This window comes from Hyla sarda, chromosome 1, assembly GCF_029499605.1.
Source record: "Hyla sarda isolate aHylSar1 chromosome 1, aHylSar1.hap1, whole genome shotgun sequence".
NCBI classification, from domain to species: Eukaryota; Metazoa; Chordata; class Amphibia; order Anura; family Hylidae; genus Hyla; species Hyla sarda.
In genome coordinates, this window is record NC_079189.1 from 618,520,956 (window position 1) to 618,542,904 (window position 21,949).

Below are 21,949 nucleotides of genomic sequence, written 5' to 3' on the forward strand. Positions count from 1 at the left end.
AGGGTATGTTCACACTGCGGAATTCCGCGAGTAGAGTTTCGCGCAGTGAACATTCCCATCAGTGTGAATGAGTCTACCGCGAAGCCCGTTCACACTGCAGAATTTCAGCGGTAGACAATTCCACCGATGAAATTGTTCCGCACAAAGAAAGAACATGTTCATTCTTTGTGCAGAATTACGCGAGTATTGCATAGCCATCAATTGTGACGGTGCATTGCCCCGCGGTCCTACCACCGAAGTATCTTCAGCAGTGGCCGCCAGTTTGAACATACCCTAAGGCAACACAAAGTAGAACGAACACAAGAATACTAAAACCCGACAAAGGTACTCAAACAGGGCTGGAAGATTAACTCTTCCTAAACCAGGGAGAATAAACACAGAAACCGTTTAGACATAAAGATAATGTCTGAACAGGACCCAAAGCAGAAAAAAGGCAAAATACAGATAAACGCACATTACAAACCCACAGCAGGATCACATTCCCCACAGCAGGAGTCCTGCAGGACCAGCCCTTGAGTGGAAATCTTGGGTGAGTTTGCACAAATTCCCCCCCCAGGACTTGACCTCTGTATAGGGGTGTGACCTAGTGATAAAGAGGTGTGATCTAGTGATAAAGGGGTGTGACCTAGTGATAAAAAGGTGTGACCTAGTGATAAAGGGGTGTGACCTAATGATAAAGGGGTGTGATCTAGTGATAAAGGGGTGTGACCTAGTGATAAAGGGGTGTGACCTAGTGATAAAGAGGTGTGACCTATTGATAAAGGGGGGTGACCTAGTGATAAAGGGGTGTGACCTGGCGATAAAGAGGGGTGACCTAGTGATAAAGAGGTGTGACCTAGTGATAAAGGGGTGTGACCTGGCGATAAGTGGTATGATCTGGTGATAGAGGGGTGTGACCAGGTGAAAAAGGAGTATATCCTAGTAGATAAAGGGGTGTGACCTAGTGATAAAGGGGTGTGACCTAGTGATAAAGAGGTGTGACCTATTGATAAAGGGGGGTGACCTAGTGATAAAGGGGTGTGACCTGGCGATAAAGAGGGGTGACCTAGTGATAAAGAGGTGTGACCTAGTGATAAAGGGGTGTGACCTGGCGATAAGTGGTATGATCTGGTGATAGAGGGGTGTGACCAGGTGAAAAAGGAGTATATCCTAGTAGATAAAGGGGTGTGACCTAGTGATAAAGGGGTGTGACCTAGTGATAAAGGGGTGTGACCTAGTGATAAAGGGGTGTGACCTAGTGATAAAGGGGTGTGACCTAGTGATAAAGGGGTGTGACCTAGTGATAAAGGGGTGTGGCCTAGTGATAAAGAGGGGTGACCTAGTGATAAAGAGGGGTGACCTAGTGATAAAGAGCGGTGACCTAGTGATAAAGAGGGGTGACCTAGTGATAAAGGGGTGTGGCCTAGTGATAAAGGGGTGTGACCTATATGTTATAATGATATAAAAGTATTTAAAGCTGCATCAATTTCACCAAACATCGTGACACTCTTATACATCTGACGTAACTTTTACTTTTGACATAACTTTTGGCGCACTGGACTTAATGAGGTCATGCAAAAAAAAGAGTAAAGTGTAAAACCTTTTCTCCAGCTAAGCCCCACCCACAACAAGTAAAATTAGAGAACATGGCGCAAATGCCTTTTAAATACCCCAACAATAAGTTCCCCCTCAATCTGCGCAGTAAATATCCGACCGTTTTATCAATGAAAATAGAGATAACAAATTATAATAAAATATTTTAAAAAATTAGAACATCACACGAAAATAAATTAATTTACATTTTTACGGTTCTAAGAATCTTCTTGGGCGTCTGCGGCGCACGAAGGGTTAACCAGAGCCCCAAAAATCAAAGCGCCGTCACATGACAACCTGAGAAAGGCGTCTGACAGCCTCCATTATGGAAGGATCATGAATGGAGAAAATCCCGTCAGGAATGTAACAGATGAGAGCGTGCGCCGCCGCCGCTCACCGCCAATACTATACAAATAGGGCCGGGGGGACGCGCTCCATGAATGAGGGGTCCGGGCGCTGCCCCCCGGATAATCCCTTCCTATACACAGGCCTTTCATGGCGCCGCATTCAAGTTCAGCCAGGACGATGGAGGCGCAACAATGGACGGATTCCTCAGACTGGGAACTGCCAAATCTCACCGAGACGGATGTCAGCTCTGGGGCACATCCCGGGGGTGGAGTGGGGGGAGGGGGGAGCAGCTGGGGCAAAAGACGCGACCAGGATGGGAACAATTCGGGAGATTTATCAGAAAATTCTTTATTAACTGTGAAAGTATCCGAGTACCGGAAAGGTACAGCTCTATCTGTATACTGCTGCTACCTCTATGGGATCAGGATCTATAGTAGTTATACACCTCTCCTCCAGCTCTATCTGTATACTGCTGCTGCTATCTCTATGGGATCAGGATATATAATAGTTATACACCTCCCTTCCAGCTCTATCTGTATACTGCTGCTGCTATCTCTATGGGATCAGGATATATAGTAATTATACACCTCCCCCTTTAGCTCTATCTGTATACTGCTGCTACCTCTATGGGATCAGGATATATAATAGTTATACACCTCCCCTCCAGCTCTATCTGTATACTGCTGCTGTTATCTCTATGGGATCAGGATATATAATAGTTATACACCTCCGCTCCAGCTCTATCTGTATACTGCTGCTACCTCTAAGGGATCAGGATATATAATAGTTATACACCTCCCCTCCAGCTCTATCTGTATACTGCTGCTACCTCTATGGGATCAGGATATATAATAGTAATACACCTCCGCTCCAGCTCTATCTGTATACTGCTGCTACCTCTATGGGATCAGGATATATAGTAGTTATACACCTCCCTCCAGCTCTATCTGTATACTGCTGCTACCTCTATGGGATCAGGATATATAGTAGTTATACACCTCCCTCCAGCTCTATCTGTATACTGCTGCTACCTCTATGGGATCAGGATATATAGTAGTTATACACCTCCGCTCCAGCTCTATCTGTATACTGCTGCTGTTATCTCTATGGGATCAGGATATATAATAGTAATACACCTCCCCTCCAGCTCTATCTGTATACTGCTGTTACCTCTATGGGATCAGGATATATAGTAGTTATACACCTCCACTCCAGTTCTATCTGTATACTGCTGCTACCTCTATGGGATCAGGATATATAGTAGTTATACACCTCCCCTCCAGCTCTATCTGTATACTGCTGTTGCTATCTCTATAGGATCATGATATATAGTAGTTATACATCTCCCCTCCAGCTCTATCTGTATACTGCTGCTGCTATCTCTATAGGATCAGGATATATAGTAATTATACACCTCCCCCTCTAGCTCTATCTATATACTGCTGCTACCTCTATGGGATCAGGATATATAGTAATTAAACACCTCCCCTCCAGCTCTATCTATATACTGTTGCTATATCTATGGGATCAGGATATATAATAGTTATACCCCTCCCCTCCAGCTCTATCTGTATACTGCTGCTATATCTTTGGGATCAGGATATATAGTAGTTATACCCCTCCCCTCCAGCTCTATCTGTATACTGCTGCTACCTCTATGGGATCAGGATATATAGTGGTTATACCCCTCCCCTCCAGCTCTATCTGTATACTGCTGCTACCTCTATGGGATCAGGATATATAATAGTTATACACCTCCGCTCCAGCTCTATCTGTATACTGCTGCTACCTCTATGGCATCAGGATATATAGTAATTATACCCCTCCCCTTCAGCTCTATCTGTATACTGCTGCTACCTCTATGGGATCAGGATATATAATAGTTATACACCTCCGCTCCAGCTCTATCTGTATACTGCTGCTACCTCTATGGGATCAGGATATATAGTAATTATACGCCTCCCCTCCAGCTCTATCTGTATACTGCTGCTGCTATCTCTATAGGATCAGGATATATAGTAATTATACACCTCCCCCTCTAGCTCTATCTATATACTGCTGCTACCTCTATGGGATCAGGATATATAATAGTTATACACCTCCCCTCCAGCTCTATCTGTATACTGCTGCTATATCTATGGGATCAGGATATATAGTAGTTATACACCTCCCCTCCAGCTCTATCTGTATACTGCTGCTACCTCTATGGGATCAGGATAGATAGTGGTTATACCCCTCCAGCTCTATCTGTATACTGCTGCTAACTTTATGGGATCAGGATATATAGTAATTATACACCTCCCCTCCAGCTCTATCTGTATACTGCTGCTAACTTTATGGGATCAGGATATATAGTAATTATACACCTCCCCTCCAGCTCTATCTGTATACTGCTGCTATCTCTCTGGGATCAGGGTATATAGTAGTTATACCCCTCCCCTCCAGCACTATCTGTATACTGCTGCTATCTCTAGGGGATCAGGATATATAGTAATTATACACCTCCCCTCCAGCTCCATCTGTATACTGCTATCAGGACATATAATAGTTATACTCCTAAAAGTTTATCTATTTTTGCCGTGATTTTCCTAAAATGTTGGCTAAAATTGTATTATATTACAGCAACTGTGCAAATCACTGTAAAAAAATGTGTCATTTTATTGCAATTTTGGAAAAATCACCAAAAAAAAACAGTAAAAATAAGCTTGTAAACAAGCCTTCAAAATCTAAAGGCTTCAAATCTTCATAAAACATCATTAAACTGATCCCAACCAAATTATGAGTCTAATCAGTTCACCTGGGTGACCTCCAGCACCAGCAGCCTAATTAGATGACCAGGTGCAGTGATCAGACTCCCCACCCAGAGGATTCATGGGAAATGTAGGCAGCATTGCAATCAGTATGGCTAAAACAGGTAAGCACAAGACATACACAAGAACCTCTTATAATAGCCTATTGTATCAATATATATAAAATACTTTGTATACAACATATGTTTCTCATAGGTATTCTTACCATTGGGCAGTGTTTTCCAACCAGGGTGCCTCCAGCTGTTGCAAAACTGAAACTCCCAGCATGCCCGGACAGCCTTTGGCTGTCCGGGCATGCAGGGAGTTGTAGTTTTGCAACAGCTGGAGGCACCCTGGTTGGGAAACAATGCTATAGGGATTGCACTATACCGGCCCATCGCTCTACACCGAGGAAGTCAATAGGTCTCCGCATCGTGTATAATAGTAATTCCCACTGTACACACTGAGCAGTCAGACGGAACGTCCCGGAGATTCTGCGCAACGTCTCAGGAGGGAGGAAAGATATCACATTCTACTCCACCAGCTTATTGTGACCCCATAATGATAGAGCGCAACACGGCGGGGGAGGGGGACGACCATCTGACTAAGTCACTATAATACTGAGAGGGGACTAGCTTCATATCTGGGCTGGGATACGTATTCGCATATAGGGGGTCTGGTCTGGGGTCCGTATTAGAATATAGGTTTGGTCTGGGGTCTGTATTAGTTTAGGGGTCTGGTCTGGGGTCTGTATTCGCATATAGGGGGTCTGGTCTGGGGTCCGTATTCGCATATAGGGGGTCTGATCTGGGGTCCGTATTAGTTTAGGGGTCTGGTCTGGGGTCTGTATTAGTTTAGGGGTCTGGTCTGGGGTCTGTTTTAGTTTAGGGGTCTGGTCTGGGGTCTGTATTAGTTTAGGGGTCTGGTCTGGGGTCTGTATTAGTTTAGGGGTCTGGTCTGGGGTCTGTATTAGTTTAGAGGTCTGGTCTGGGGTCTGTATTAGTTTAGAGGTCGTGTCTGGGGTCTGGATTAGTTCTGAGGTCTGTTCTGAGGTTCTGTATTAGTTAAGAGGGTCTGGTCTGGGGTCTGTATTAGTTTAGGGGTCTGGTCTGGGGTCTGGATAAGTTTAGGGGTCTGGTTTGGGGTCTGTATTAGTTCAGGGGTCTGGGATCTATTAGTTTAGGGGTCTGGTCTGGGGTCTGTATTAGTTTAGGGGTCTGGTCTGGGGTCTGTATTAGTTTAAGGGTCTGGTCTGGGGTCTGGATAAGTTTAGGGGTCTGGTCTGGGGTCTATATTAGTTTAGGGGTCTGGTCTGGGGTCTGTATTAGTTCAGGGGTCTGGTCTGGGATCTGTATTAGTTTAGGGGTCGGTTCTGGGGTCTGTATTAGTTTAGGGGTCTGGTCTGGGGTCTGTATTAGTTTAGGGGTCTGGGCTGGGGTCTGTATTAGTTTAGGGGTCTGGTCTGGGGGTCTGTATTAGTTTAGAGGTCTGGTCTGGGGTCTGTATTAGTTTAGAGGTCGTGTCTGGGGTCTGGATTAGTTCTGAGGTCTGTTCTGAGGTTCTGTATTAGTTAAGAGGGTCTGGTCTGGGGTCTGTATTAGTTTAGGGGTCTGGTCTGGGGTCTGGATAAGTTTAGGGGTCTGGTTTGGGGTCTGTATTAGTTCAGGGGTCTGGGATCTATTAGTTTAGGGGTCTGGTCTGGGGTCTGTATTAGTTTAGGGGTCTGGTCTGGGGTCTGTATTAGTTTAAGGGTCTGGTCTGGGGTCTGGATAAGTTTAGGGGTCTGGTCTGGGGTCTATATTAGTTTAGGGGTCTGGTCTGGGGTCTGTATTAGTTCAGGGGTCTGGTCTGGGATCTGTATTAGTTTAGGGGTCGGTTCTGGGGTCTGTATTAGTTTAGGGGTCTGGTCTGGGGTCTGTATTAGTTTAGGGGTCTGGGCTGGGGTCTGTATTAGTTTAGGGGTCTGGTCTGGGGGTCTGTATTAGTTTAGAGGTCTGGTCTGGGGTCTGTATTAGTTTAGAGGTCGTGTCTGGGGTCTGGATTAGTTCTGAGGTCTGTTCTGAGGTTCTGTATTAGTTAAGAGGGTCTGGTCTGGGGTCTGTATTAGTTTAGGGGTCTGGTCTGGGGTCTGTATTAGTTTAGGGGTCTGGTCTGGGGTCTGTATTAGTTTAAGGGTCTGGTCTGGGGTCTGGATAAGTTTAGGGGTCTGGTCTGGGGTCTATATTAGTTTAGGGGTCTGATCTGGGGTCTGTATTAGTTCAGGGGTCTGGTCTGGGATCTGTATTAGTTTAGGGGTCGGTTCTGGGGTCTGTATTAGTTTAGGGGTCTGGTCTGGGGTCTGTATTAGTTTAGGGGTCTGGGCTGGGGTCTGTATTAGTTTAGGGGTCTGGTCTGGGGTCTATATTAGTTTAGGGATCTGGTCTGGGGTCTGTATTAGTTCAGGAGTCTGGTCTGGGGTCTGTATTAGTTTAGGGGTCTGGTCTGGGGTCTGTATTAGTTTAGGGGTCTGGTCTGGGGTCTATATTAGTTTAGAGGTCTGATCTGGGGGGTCTGTATTAGTTTAGAGGTCTGATCAAAGGTCTGTATTAGTTTAGGGGGTCAGGTCTGGGGTCTGTATTAGTTTAGGGGGTCAGGTCTGCAGACTGTATTATTTTAATGGCCTGGTCTGAGGTCTGTATTAGTTCAGGGGGTCAGGTCTGAGGTCTGTATTAGTTTAGAGGTCTGATCTGGGGTCTGTATTAGTTTAGGGGGTTATTTCTGGGTCTTTAATAGTTTAGAGGGTCTGGTTTTGAGGCTGCATTAGTTTAGGGGGTCGGGTCTGGGGTCTGTAATAGCTTAGGGAGTTATATCTGGGTCTGTATTAGTTTTGAGGCTCTGGTCTGGAGTCTGCATTAGTGTAGGGGGTCTTAATTATTTTAGGGTGTCGGGGGTCTGTATTAGTTTAGATCGGTGTAAATTATTTTAGGTGGTCTGGTTTGGGGTCTGTATTAGTTTAGGGGGTCTGGTCTGTGGTTCATAGGAGGAAGCAGTGATCTATGGGGGCTCATCGAGGGGGTCAACGATCTATAGGGCTCATGAGTGGAGGTTCAGTGATCTATGGAGGATCAAGGTAGGGTCATTGATGTATTCGGGCTTGTGGAGGAGGGTGTCAGTGATCTATGGGGGCTCATCGAGGGGTCAGTGATCTATGGGGGCTCATCGAGGGGTCAGTGATCTATGGGGGCTCATTGAGGGGTCAGTGATCTATGGGGGCTCATCGAGGAGTCAGTGATATATGGGGACTCATCGAGGGGTCAGTGATCTATGGGGGCTCATCGAGGGGTCAGTGATCTATGGGGGCTCATCGAGGGGTCAGTGATCTATGGGGGCTCATCGTGGGGTCAGTGATCTATGGGGGCTCATCGAGGAGTCAGTGATCTATGGGGGCTCATCGAGGGGTCAGTGATCTATGGGGGCTCATCGAGGGGTCAGTGATCTATGGGGGCTCATTGAGGAGTCAGTGATCTATGGGGGCTCATCGAGGAGTCAGTGATATATGGGGACTCATCGAGGGGTCAGTGATCTATGGGGGCTCATCGAGGGGTTAGTGATCTATGGGGGCTCATCGAGGGGTCAGTGATCTATGGGGGCTCATCGTGGGGTCAGTGATCTATGGGGGCTCATCGAGGAGTCAGTGATCTATGGGGGCTCATCGAGGGGTCAGTGATCTATGGGGGCTCATCGAGGGGTCAGTGATCTATGGGGGCTCATGGAGGGGTCAGTGATCTATGGGGGCTCATCGAGGGGTCAGTGATCTATGGGGGCTCATCGAGGGGTACATGATCTATGGGGGCTCATTGAGGAGTCAGTGATCTATGGGGGCTCATCGAGGGGTCAGTGATCTAAGGGGGCTCATCGAGGGGTCAGTGATCTATGGGGGCTCATCGAGGGGTCAGTGATCTATGGGGGCTCATCGAGGGGTCAGTGATCTATGGGGGCTCATCGAGGAGTCAGTGATCTATGGGCGCTCATCGAGGGGTCAGTGATCTATGGGGGCTCATCGAGGGGTCAGTGATCTATGGGGGCTCATCGAGGGGTCAGTGATCTATGGGGCTCATAGAGGGGACAGTGATCTATGGGGCTCATCGAGGGGTCAGTGATCTATGGGGGCTCATCGAGGGGTCAGTGATCTATGGGGGCTCATGGAGGGGTCAGTGATCTATGGGGGCTCATGGAGGGGTCAGTGATCTATGGGGCTCATGGAGGGGTCAGTGATCTATGGGGCTCATCGAGGGGTCAGTGATCTACGGGGGCTCATCGAGGGGTCAGTGATCTATGGGGGCTCATCGAGGGGTAGTGATCTATGGGGGCTCATCGAGGGGTCATCGATCTATGGGGGCTCATCGAGGGGTCATCGATCTATGGGGCTCATAGAGGGGTCAGTGATCTATGGGGTTCATCGAGGGGTCAGTGATCTATGGGGCTCATAGAGGGGTCAGTGATCTATGGGGCTCATAGAGGGGTCAGTGATCTATGGGGCTCATAGAGGGGTCAGTGATCTATGGGGCTCATCGAGGGGTCAGTGATCTATGGGGCTCATAGAGGGGTCAGTGATCTATGGGGCTCATAGAGAGGTCAGTGATCTATGGGGGCTCATTGAGGGGTCAGTGATCTATGGGGCTCATGGAGGGGTCAGTGATCTATGGGGCTCATGGAGGGGTCAGTGATCTATGGGGCTCATGGAGGGGTCAGTGATCTATGGGGGCTCATCAAGGGGTCAGTGATCTATGGGGCTCATCGAGGGGTCAGTGATCTATGGGGCTCATCGAGGGGTCAGTGATCTATGAGGCTCATCAAGGGGTCAGTGATCTATGGGGCTCATTAAGGGGTCAGTGATCTATGGGGCTCATTAAGGGGTCAGTATTAGGGAGATGCTGAGTCCAGTGGAGGACGCCTGGTAGGAAATGATGCCTGATCTTCTAGAGACTGTTTCCTCCGGAGCTGATGGAAGGAGATGACCCCGGTGAGGTCACAATGGGTCAGTGTGTTGTGGGGTCACTGATCTCCTGCATTGTCCTGGGGGAGTGATGGATATTACAGGCAGACGCCGCAGCTCCACCAACCTGTCTGCCATGTTTCCTGTCCAAGTATCGATCGGCCTCAGCAGCAACAATCCATCTCCGAGCTGCTGGTTGTATTATCTCAGCACAACCAATGAGAGGACTACAACTACCAGCAAGCTGTGCCTGTTCACTACAAGTCATAGTCTGCATCCTGCAGTAATAACAAGGCATGCTGGGGCTTGTGGTGTCTATACAGTAAAATGTCTGTATACAATTCCTGTAGATTAGATATAAAAACAGGAGCTGGAACTACAACCGGGAGGATAAACATCATGAAAAGAGCTGCACTCACTATTCTGCTGTTACATCATCTCCTCCAGTCACCTCCAGAGCTGCACTCACTATTCTGCTGTTACATCATGTAATATCCTCCAGTCACTTCCAGAGCTGCACTCACTGTTCTGCTGTTACATCATGTCCTATCCTCCAGAGCCGCACTCACTATTCTGCTGTTACATCATGTCTTATGCTCCAGAGCTGCACTCACTATTCTGCTGTTACATCATCTCCTCCAGTCACCTCCAGAGCTGCACTCACTATTCTGCTGTTACATCATGTAATATCCTCCAGTCACTTCCAGAGCTGCACTCACTGTTCTGCTGTTACATCATGTCCTATCCTCCAGAGCCGCACTCACTATTCTGCTGTTACATCATGTCTTATGCTCCAGAACTGCACTCACTATTCTGATGTTACATCATGTCTTATCCTCCAGCGCTGCACTCACTATTCTGCTGTTATATAGTGTCTTATCCTCCAGCACTGCACTTACTATTCTGCTGTTACATGGTGTATTATCCTCCAGTCACCTCCAGTGCTGCACTTACTATTCTGCTGTTACATCATGTCTTATCCTCCAGAGCTGCACTCACTATTCTGCTGTTACGTCATGTCTTATCCTCCAGAGCTGCACTCACTATTCTGCTGTTACATCATGTCTTATCCTCCAGTCACCTCCAGAGCTGCACTCACTATTCTGCTGTTACATCATGTCTTATCCTCCAGAGCTGCACTCACTATTCTGCTGTGACATCATGCCTTATCCTCCAGTCACCTCCAGTGCTGCACTTACTATTCTGCTGTTACATGGTGTCTTATCCTCCAGTCACAGTGTGATCCAGTTCTATAGTCAGTTTATGGCTGATAACAGGGAGGAATAGATAATCCCCTGCATCCTCTATGACATCATCTTCTGTGGTCACATGACTGGATGAGGTCATTTTGTGGGTGACATGTTCTTCAGTCATGGGAGAAGGGGAGAATTAACCCTTGACTAGCAGGAGGTGACAGTGTGACCCAGGCTGACAGAACCGATACAATTGTAACAACCCCCCAGAAGTGTTAGTTCTGTACAGGTTTGTAACATTATATAGTAAGAAAGATTGTTTTCACTCACTGACAGCAAACAGAGATCTTGTAAATAATACGGAATGTGAGAAGTTACAGAAGAGCTTCCTGTATTACATCTGTATGTCAGCGCTAGGATCCCTATTAGATTGTCAGCTCATAGGACAAGCGCTCAGTGTGATACATTGTATATAGGAGAAATCCGAATAATGTCACCTACACTGTACAACACCACAGAACAGGAGGGCGACACAGGGAAAGATAGATAGATAGATAGATATGAGATAGATAGATATGAGATAGATAGATATGAGATAGATAGATAGATAGATAGATATGAGATAGATAGATAGATAGATAGATAGATAGATAGATAGATAGATATGAGATAGATAGATATGAGATAGATAGATATGAGATAGATATGAGATAGATAGATAGATAGATAGATATGAGATAGATAGATATGAGATAGATAGATATGAGACAGATAGATATGAGATAGATAGATATGAGATAGATATGAGATAGATAGATAGATATTAGATAGATAGATATGAGATATATAGATATGAGATAGATAGATAGATATGAGATAGATAGATATGAGATAGATAGATAGATATGAGATAGATAGATAGATATGAGATAGATAGATAGATATGAGATAGATAGATAGATAGATATGAGATAGATAGATATGAGATAGATAGATAGATAGATATGAGATAGATAGATATGAGATAGATAGATAGATATGAGATAGATAGATAGATATGAGATAGATAGATAGATAGATATGAGATAGATAGATATGAGATAGATAGATAGATATGAGATAGATAGATATGAGATAGATAGATATGAGATAGATAGATATGAGATAGATAGATATGAGATAGATAGATATGAGATAGATAGATATGAGATAGATAGATAGATATTAGATAGATAGATATGAGATAGATAGATAGATATGAGATAGATAGATAGATATGAGATAGATAGATATGGGATAGATAGATATGAGATAGATAGATAGATATTAGATAGATAGATATGAGATATATAGATATGAGATAGATAGATAGATAGATATGAGATAGATAGATAGATATGAGATAGATAGATAGATAGATATGAGATAGATAGATATGAGATAGATAGATAGATATGAGATAGATAGATATGAGATAGATAGATATGAGATAGATAGATATGAGATAGATAGATATGAGATAGATAGATAGATATTAGATAGATAGATATGAGATATATAGATATGAGATAGATAGATAGATATGAGATAGATATGAGATAGATAGATAGATATGAGATAGATAGATATGGGATAGATAGATAGATAGATATGGGATAGATAGATATGGGATAGATAGATAGATATGAGATAGATAGATATGATATATAGATAGATTGATATGAGATAGATAGATAGATATGAGATAGATAGATATGAGGTAGATAGATAGATAGATAGATAGATTGATATGAGATAGATAGATAGATAGATATGAGATAGATAGATATGAGATAGATAGATTGATATGAGATAGATAGATAGATATGAGATAGATAGATAGATATGAGATAGATAGATAGATATGATATATAGATAGATTGATATGAGATAGATAGATAGATATGAGATAGATAGATATGAGATAGATAGATAGATAGATAGATATGAGATAGATAGATAGATATGAGATAGATAGATAGATATGAGATAGATAGATAGATATGAGATAGATAGATAGATATGAGATAGATAGATATGAGATAGATAGATAGATATGAGATAGATAGATAGATACATAGATAGATAGATATGAGATAGATAGATAGATATGAGATAGATAGATAGATAGATATGAGATAGATAGATATGAGATAGATATGAGATAGATAGATATGAGATAGATAGATATGAGATAGATAGATATGAGATAGATAGATATGAGATAGATAGATATGATATATAGATAGATAGATATGAGATAGATAGATATGAGATAGATAGATATGAGATAGATAGATATGATATATAGATAGATAGATATGAGATAGATAGATATGAGATAGATAGATATGATATATAGATAGATAGATATGAGATAGATAGATATGAGATAGACGGATAAATAGATAGATAGATATGAGATAGATAAACAGATAGATAGATATGAGATAGATAAACAGATAGATAGCAGGTAGGCGTCACTCACCCTCGCCGTGTCTCTGGGCGCACACCATCACAGACGCAGCCAGCACCAGGCAGCAGGCGGAGGTCACCGGATTCGCCATCTGTTCGGGGGGGACACAAAGCGGAGTGTTAGGTGGAGAGGGATCCTGTATGTGTATGGTGAGCGGAGGGGCCGGACATGGAAGAAACCCACCACATAACAGCCCCCTGTCATGGCAGGAAATACACTACAACACTGTTTCCCAACCAGGGTGCCTCCAGCTGTTGCAAAACTACAACTCCCAGCATGCCCGGACAGCCAACAGCTGGGAGTAGTAGCTTTTCAACAGCTGGAGGCACTCTGGTTGGGAAACACTGGTGTACAGAGGCGGCCAAGGAGTGGATGAGCCCTGTCTATGTATAGACTATCAGGGGGTGCAGGGAGGGACAACCACTGGGGGGCGCCATTACACCAGGGAGTGTCAGTCTTCACTGCAGTATTGTATTCATGAAGCAGGCGGCTCAGGATGGACATACATGTGATACTCTGGGTAGTGATGACCAGCGCCTCCTTTTTGCCTTTTACGCTCACTTTATTTTTTGTGACTCCCATTTATTGTCATGAATTCTAATAGTTTCTATTAGAATAATAGAATTATAATACCGGAGTTATCCAAGACTGGATTCTTCCAAAAGCAGCGCCACACCTGCCCGAAGGCTGCTGGTGGTATTGCAGCTCAGCCACTTTCCCTTCAATAGAGCTGCAATACCCAATGGAGCCTTTGGACCAATGTGGCGCTGTCCCCATGCTTTCTGGTTCCGAACCAAGGAGCTGGTATCAGAGAGCGGGCATTGTCCCTGGTGGTCTGATGGTGATGGTTCAGGGAAGATGTGATGTCAGAGGATTGCTCCCAGCCAATAAGACCACTGCTTGTTGCTGCTCTTCCTCCTCTCTCACTGTATCAGCCTCACAAAGAAAGGAGAGGCTGCAGCCTCCTCCCCCCTCATCCCTGACTACTATTACAGGGGTTATCCCATTTATTATCTTCACTATGGGTACAGTATATAGCCCCTTCTTACTTCCCCCACAAAAGTAGTCTTCTTAGCTATACTGCTATGTTACTGCAGAAATTCTGCTCCTTCCTCCTCTGGCAGTTGGCAATATAGTCTCCTTTTACTTTCCCTGTATAATTAGTCTTACTAGCTATACTGCCATGATAATACATAGGTTCTGCTCCTTCCCTCTCTGGTAGCTGATAATTGAGTCCTTTCTTATTTCCTCTACATAAGATGTCTTCTCAGCTATATTGGGACATTACTGCAGAGATTCTGCTCCTTCCTTCTCTGGCAGGTGACAAAATAGTAATTTTTTTACTTCTCTATAAAACAGACTTCTCAGCTATACTGCCATGTTACTACAAAGGTTCTGCTCCTTCCACCTCTGGCAGCTGACAATATAGTCTCTTTTTACTTCCTTTACAGGAGTCTTCTATGCTATACTGCCATGTTATTGCAAAGACCCTGCTCCTTCCTCCTCTGGCAGCTGACAATATAGTTTCTTTTTACTTCCTTTACAGAAGGAGTCTTCTAAGCTATACTGTGATGTTACTGCAGAGATTCTGCTCCTTCCTCCCCTGGCAGGTGACAATATAGTCTCTTCTTACTTCCCCTACAGTAGCAGTCTTCTCATCTATACTGCCATGTTACTACAGAGATTTTGCTCCTTCCTCTTCTGGCAGCTGACAATATAGTCTCTTCTTTTCCCTACAGTAGAAGTCTTCTCAGCTATACTGCCATGTTACTACAGAGATTTTGCTCCTTCCTCCTCTGGCAGCTGACAATATAGTCTCTTCTTTCTAGAGTAGGGGTCTTTTCAGCTACACTAGTCCATTTCTCTTGGTTTCCCTGCAGTGAACAGAGGATCACTATCTGGCTGGGGGTCACAGATCTGGCTGGGGGTCAGTGACTAGGGGTGTGGGTCCTGCAGCCGCAGCTCCTCAGGTGGACATGTATGTTGATACAACTAAGAACACTAGGTGGCGCCATCCTACATTAAGAAATGTTATAACTAAATGTTGCCTATAATTTGTTGCGTTCTATAGATGAACAGGATCTGCGGCGCTTTATATCCGCACGATGAAGAGGATTCTCACAGCTGAGGGTTTGCTACAGTCGTATCCTGTCCCAGTGTATGAGGTCTGTGCAGTGGAGCAGTAGTAGTACCTCCAGTAATAGTGTCTAGGCTGGGGCGAGGGTCGGCCGCTCTCCTGACACTCCATCAGGTGTCACCAGGTAGGAGACATTCCAGGGGGTTCCCGACACAGCTCGGCCGCCCTCCACATTCCTCAGACGCCGCACGTCGAATCCGTCACCGCCCACGTTCCTCGCACCTCATTCACAAGTGGCGCACCCCTCGCCCCCAGGACGGAGACAGATGATCCGAGGTGTGAGGGGAAACGGCAACCGACCAAGGACATGAGAAACGGTTCAACCACAGTGTCCCCCATGACCGCCATCAACACCTGAATCTCTTATCATTGACCTGAAGGGGGCGATACAACACAATCTACCGTTCATGACTCTGGGAAAGCTGGGTGACAACAAACATGGTGACTTCCGCAGCTGTCACAGCTTATGGTCATGTGCTGGGGGATGGGGCAGGTCCTGTTGTTGTCAGCAGGACGCCCTCTAGGGGTGGAAGGGCAGATCTGTGTGGTTGGCCGCAGGACGCCCTCTAGGGGTGGAGGGGAGAGATCTGTGTGGTTGGCAGCAGGACGCCCTCTAGGGGTGGAGGGGAGAGATCTGTGTGGTTGGCAGCAGGACGCCCTCTAGGGGTGGAGGGGCAGATCTGTGTGGTTGGCAGCAGGACGCCCTCTAGGGGTGGAGGGGACAGAGCTGTGTGGTTGGCAGCAGGGCACCCTCTAGGGGTGGAGGGACAGAGCTGTCTGGTTGGCAGCAGGACGCCCTCTAGGGGTGGAGGGGACAGATCTGTGTGGTTGGCAGCAGGACGCCCTCTAGGGGTGGAGGGGAGAGATCTGTGTGGTTGGCAGCAGGACGCCCTCTAGGGGTGGAGGGGAGAGATCTGTGTGGTTGGCAGCAGGACGCCCTCTAGGGGTGGAGGAGAGAGATCTGTGTGGTGGGCAGCAGGACGCCCTCTAGGGGTGGAGGGGAGAGATCTGTGTGGTTGGCAGCAGGACGCCCTCTAGGGGTGGAGGGGAGAGATCTGTGTGGTTGGCAGCAGGACGCCCTCTAGGGGTGGAGGGGAGAGATCTGTGTGGTTGGCAGCAGGACACCCTCTAGGGGTGGAGGGGAGAGATCTGTGTGGTTGGCAGCAGGGCGCCCTCTAGGGGTGGAGGGGAGAGATATGTGTGGTTGGCAGGAGGACGCCCTCTAGGGGTGGAGGGGCAGATCTGTATGGTTGGCAGCAGGACGCCCTCTAGGGGTGGAGGGGACAGAGCTGTGTGGTTGGCAGCAGGACGACCTCTAGGGGTGGAGGGGAGAGATCTGTGTGGTTGGCAGCAGGACGCCCTCTAGGGGTGGAGGGGAGAGATCTGTGTGGTTGGCAGCAGGACGCCCTCTAGGGGTGGAGGGGAGAGATCTGTGTGGTTGGCAGCAGGACGCCCTCTAGGGGTGGAGGGGAGAGATCTGTGTGGTTGGCAGCAGGACGACCTCTAGGGGTGGAGGGGCAGATCTGTATGGTTGGCAGCAGGACGCCCTCTAGGGGTGGAGGGGACAGAGCTGTGTGGTTGGCAGCAGGACGACCTCTAGGGGTGGAGGGGAGAGATCTGTGTGGTTGGCAGCAGGACGCCCTCTAGGGGTGGAGGGGAGAGATCTGTGTGGTTGGCAGCAGGACGCCCTCTAGGGGTGGAGGGGAGAGATCTGTGTGGTTGGCAGCAGGACGACCTCTAGGGGTGGAGGGGCAGATCTGTGTGGTTGGCAGCAGGACGCCCTCTAGGGGTGGAGGGGAGAGATCTGTGTGGTTGGCAGCAGGACGCCCTCTAGGGGTGGAGGGGCAGATCTGTGTGGTTGGCAGCAGGACGTCCTCTAGCGGTGGAGGGGAGAGATCTGTGTGGTTGGCAGCAGGGCGCCCTCTAGGGGTGGAGGGGAGAGATCTGTGTGGTTGGCAGCAGGGCGCCCTCTAGGGGTGGAGGGGAGAGATCTGTGTGGTTGGCAGCAGGGCGCCCTCTAGGGGTGGAGGGGAGAGATCTGTGTGGTTGGCAGCAGGGCGCCCTCTAGGGGTGGAGGGGAGAGATCTGTGTGGTTGGCAGCAGGGCGCCCTCTAGGGGTGGAGGGGAGAGATCTGTGTGGTTGGCAGCAGGGCGCCCTCTAGGGGTGGAGGGGAGAGATCTGTGTGGTTGGCAGCAGGGCGCCCTCTAGGGGTGGAGGGGAGAGATCTGTATGGTTGGCAGCAGGACGCCCTCTAGGGGTGGAGGGGAGAGATCTGTGTGGTTGGCAGCAGGACGCCCTCTAGGGGTGGAGGGGAGAGATCTGTGTGGTTGGCAGCAGGACGCCCTCTAGCGGTGGAGGGGAGAGATCTGTGTGGTTGGCAGCAGGACGACCTCTAGGGGTGGAGGGGAGAGATCTGTGTGGTTGGCAGCAGGACGTCCTCTAGGGGTGGAGGGGAGAGATCTGTATGGTTGGCAGCAGGACGCCCTCTAGCGGTGGAGGGACAGAGCTGTCTGGTTGGCAGCAGGACGCCCTCTAGGGGTGGAGGGGAGAGATCTGTGGGGTTGGCAGCAGGACGCCCTCTAGGGGTGGAGGGGAGAGATCTGTGTGGTTGGCAGCAGGACGCCCTCTAGGGGTGGAGGGGACAGAGCTGTGTGGTTGGCAGCAGGACGCCCTCTAGGGGTGGAGGGGAGAGATCTGTGTGGTTGGCAGCAGGACGCCCTCTAGGGGTGGAGGGGAGAGATCTGTGTGGTTGGCAGCAGGACGCCCTCTAGGGGTGAAGGGGACAGAGCTGTGTGGTTCGCAGGAGGACGCCCTCTAGGGGTGGAGGGGAGAGATCTGTGTGGTTGGCAGCAGGGCACCCTCTAGGGGTGGAGGGACAGAGCTGTCTGGTTGGCAGCAGGACGCCCTCTAGGGGTGGAGGAGAGAGATCTGTGTGGTTGGCAGCAGGACGCCCTCTAGGGGTGGAGGGGACAGAGCTGTGTGGTTGGCAGCAGGACGACCTCTAGGGGTGGAGGGACAGAGCTGTGTGGTTGGCAGCAGGACGCCCTCTAGGGGTGGAGGGGAGAGATCTGTGTGGTTGGCAGCAGGACGCCCTCTAGGGGTGGAGGGGCAGATCTGTGTGGTTGGCAGCAGGACGCCCTCTAGGGGTGGAGGGGAGAGATCTGTGTGGTTGGCAGCAGGACGCCCTCTAGGGGTGGAGGGGAGAGATCTGTGTGGTTGGCAGCAGGGCGCCCTCTAGCGGTGGAGGGGAGAGATCTGTGTGGTTGGCAGCAGGACGCCCTCTAGGGGTGGAGGGGAGAGATCTGTGTGGTTGGCAGCAGGACGCCCTCTAGGGGTGGAGGGGCAGATCTGTGTGGTTGGCAGCAGGACGCCCTCTAGGGGTGGAGGGGCAGATCTGTGTGGTTGGCAGCAGGACGCCCTCTAGGGGTGGAGGGGAGAGATCTGTGTGGTTGGCAGCAGGACGCCCTCTAGGGGTGGAGGGGCAGATCTGTGTGGTTGGCAGCAGGACGCCCTCTAGGGGTGGAGGGGACAGATCTGTGTGGTTGGCAGCAGGACGCCCTCTAGGGGTGGAGGGGACAGATCTGAGTGGTTGACAGCAGGACGCCCTCTAGGGGTGGAGGGGCAGATCTGTGTGGTTGGCAGCAGGACGCCCTCTAGGGGTGGAGGGGCAGATCTGTGTGGTTGGCAGCAGGACGCCCTCTAGGGGTGGAGGGGCAGATCTGTGTGGTTGGCAGCAGGGCGCCCTCTAGGGGTGGAGGGGCAGATCTGTGTGGTTGGCAGCACGGCGCCCTCTAGGGGTGGAGGGGCAAATCTGTGTGGTTGGCAGCAGGGCGCCCTCTAGGGGTGGAGGGGAGAGATCTGTATGGTTGGCAGCAGGACGCCCTCTAGGGGTGGAGGGGAGAGATCTGTGTGGTTGGCAGCAGGACGCCCTTTAGGGGTGGAGGGGGAGAGATCTGTATGGTTGGCAGCAGGACGCCCTCTAGGGGTGGAGGGGAGAGATCTGTGTGGTTGGCAGCAGGACGCCCTCTAGGGGTGGAGGGGAGAGATCTGTGTGGTTGGCAGCAGGGCGCCCTCTAGTGGTGGAGGGGAGAGATCTGTGTGGTTGGCAGCAGGACGCCCTCTAGGGGTGGAGGGGAGAGATCTGTGTGGTTGGCAGCAGGGCGCCCTCTAGTGGTGGAGGGGAGAGATCTGTGTGGTTGGCAGCAGGGCGCCCTCTAGGGGTGGAGAGGCAGATCTGTGTGGTTGGCAGCAGGACGCCCTCTAGGGGGGGAGGGGAGAGATCTGTGTGGTTGGCAGCAGGACGCCCTCTAGGGGTGGATGGGACAGAGCTGTCTGGTTGGCAGCAGGGCGCCCTCTAGGGGTGGAGGGGAGAGATCTGTGTGGTTGGCAGCAGGGCGCCCTCTAGGGGTGGAGGGGAGAGATCTGTGTGGTTGGCAGCAGGACGCCCTCTAGGGGTGGAGGGGCAGATCTGTGTGGTTGGCAGCAGGACGCCCTCTAGGGGTGGAGGGGAGAGATCTGTGTGGTTGGCAGCAGGACGCCCTCTAGGGGTGGAGGGGCAGATCTGTGTGGTTGGCAGCAGGACGCCCTCTAGGGGTGGAGGGGAGAGATCTGTGTGGTTGGCAGCAGGGCGCCCTCTAGGGGTGGAGGGGAGAGATCTGTGTGGTTGGCAGCAGGACGCCCTCTAGGGGTGGAGGGGCAGATCTGTGTGGTTGGCAGCAGGACGCCCTCTAGGGGTGGAGGGGAGAGATCTGTGTGGTTGGCAGCAGGACGCCCTCTAGGGGTGGAGGGGCAGATCTGTGTGGTTGGCAGCAGGACGCCCTCTAGGGGTGGAGGGGCAGATTTGTGTGGTTGGCAGCAGGACGCCCTCTAGGGGTGGAGGGGAGAGATCTGTGTGGTTGGCAGCAGGACGCCCTCTAGGGGTGGAGGGGCAGATCTGTGTGGTTGGCAGCAGGGCGCCCTCTAGGGGTGGAGGGGAGAGATCTGTGTGGTTGGCAGCAGGACGCCCTCTAGGGGTGGAGGGGCAGATCTGTGTGGTTGGCAGCAGGGCGCCCTCTAGGGGTGGAGGGGCAGATCTGATGATATAGAATGTTCCCTCTGTAATAACAGAATTATTTGTACCGTTCAGTAATTGTCTTTATAAACAACCTGACATTCTGCATCGGGAGCGCGGAGCCGAATATTTACAGAGGAGACGGCGACAAACATGTCCGCAGAGAAGAAATTATAAATGTCGCCAAATAAAGGTCACAACGATGTCAAGACTCTGACAGAGGGGAACGGGGACGGGAACCGATATAATATACAGGACTGATACATTATATAATACACTGATATACTATACAGGACTGATACATTATATAATACACTGATATAATATACAGGACTGATACATTATATAATACACTGATATAATATACAGGACCGATACATTATATAATACACTGATATAATATACAGGACCGATACATTATATAATACACTGATATAATATACAGGACCGATACATTATATAATACACTGATATAATATACAGGACCGATACATTATATAATACACTGATATAATATACAGGACCGATACATTATATAATACACCGATATAATATACAGGACTGATACATTATATAATACACTGATATAATATACAGGACCGATACATTATATAATACACCGATATAATATACAGGACTGATACATTATATAATACACCGATATAATATACAGGACTGATCCTTTATATAATACACTGATATATTATACAGGACTGATACATTATATAATACACTGATATAATATACAGGACCGATACATTATATAATACACTGATATAATATACAGGACCGATACATTATATAATACACTGATATAATATACAGGACCGATACATTATATAATACACTGATATAATATACAGGACCGATACATTATATAATACACTGATATAATATACAGGACCGATACATTATATAATACACTGATATAATATACAGGACCGATACATTATATAATACACTGATATAATATACAGGACTGATACATTATATAACACACTGATATAATATACAGGACCGATACATTTTATAATACACCGATATAATATACAGGACTGATACATTATATAATACACTGATATAATATACAGGACCGATACATTATATAATACACTGATATAATATACAGGACCGATACATTATATAATACACTGATATAATATACAGGACCGATACATTATATAATACACTGATATAATATACAGGACTGATACATTATATAATACACTGATATAATATACAGGACTGATACATTATATAATACACTGATATAATATACAGGACTGATACATTATATAATACACTGATATAATATACAGGACTGATACATTATATAATACACTGATATAATATACAGGACCGATACATT

General features: G+C 48.0%; 1 protein-coding gene across 1 annotated transcript in view; it reads right to left on the bottom strand.

Annotated features, from left to right (window-relative positions):
- CNTFR (ciliary neurotrophic factor receptor) overlaps window positions 1-21,949 on the bottom strand; it is a gene marked incomplete in the record, with an annotated part of 524,182 nt that overhangs the window by 173,355 nt on the left and 328,878 nt on the right. Inside the window, 1 exon segment of the mRNA XM_056551475.1 lies at window positions 13,405-13,483. Coding sequence (XP_056407450.1) covers window positions 13,405-13,483 — 79 coding nt within the window.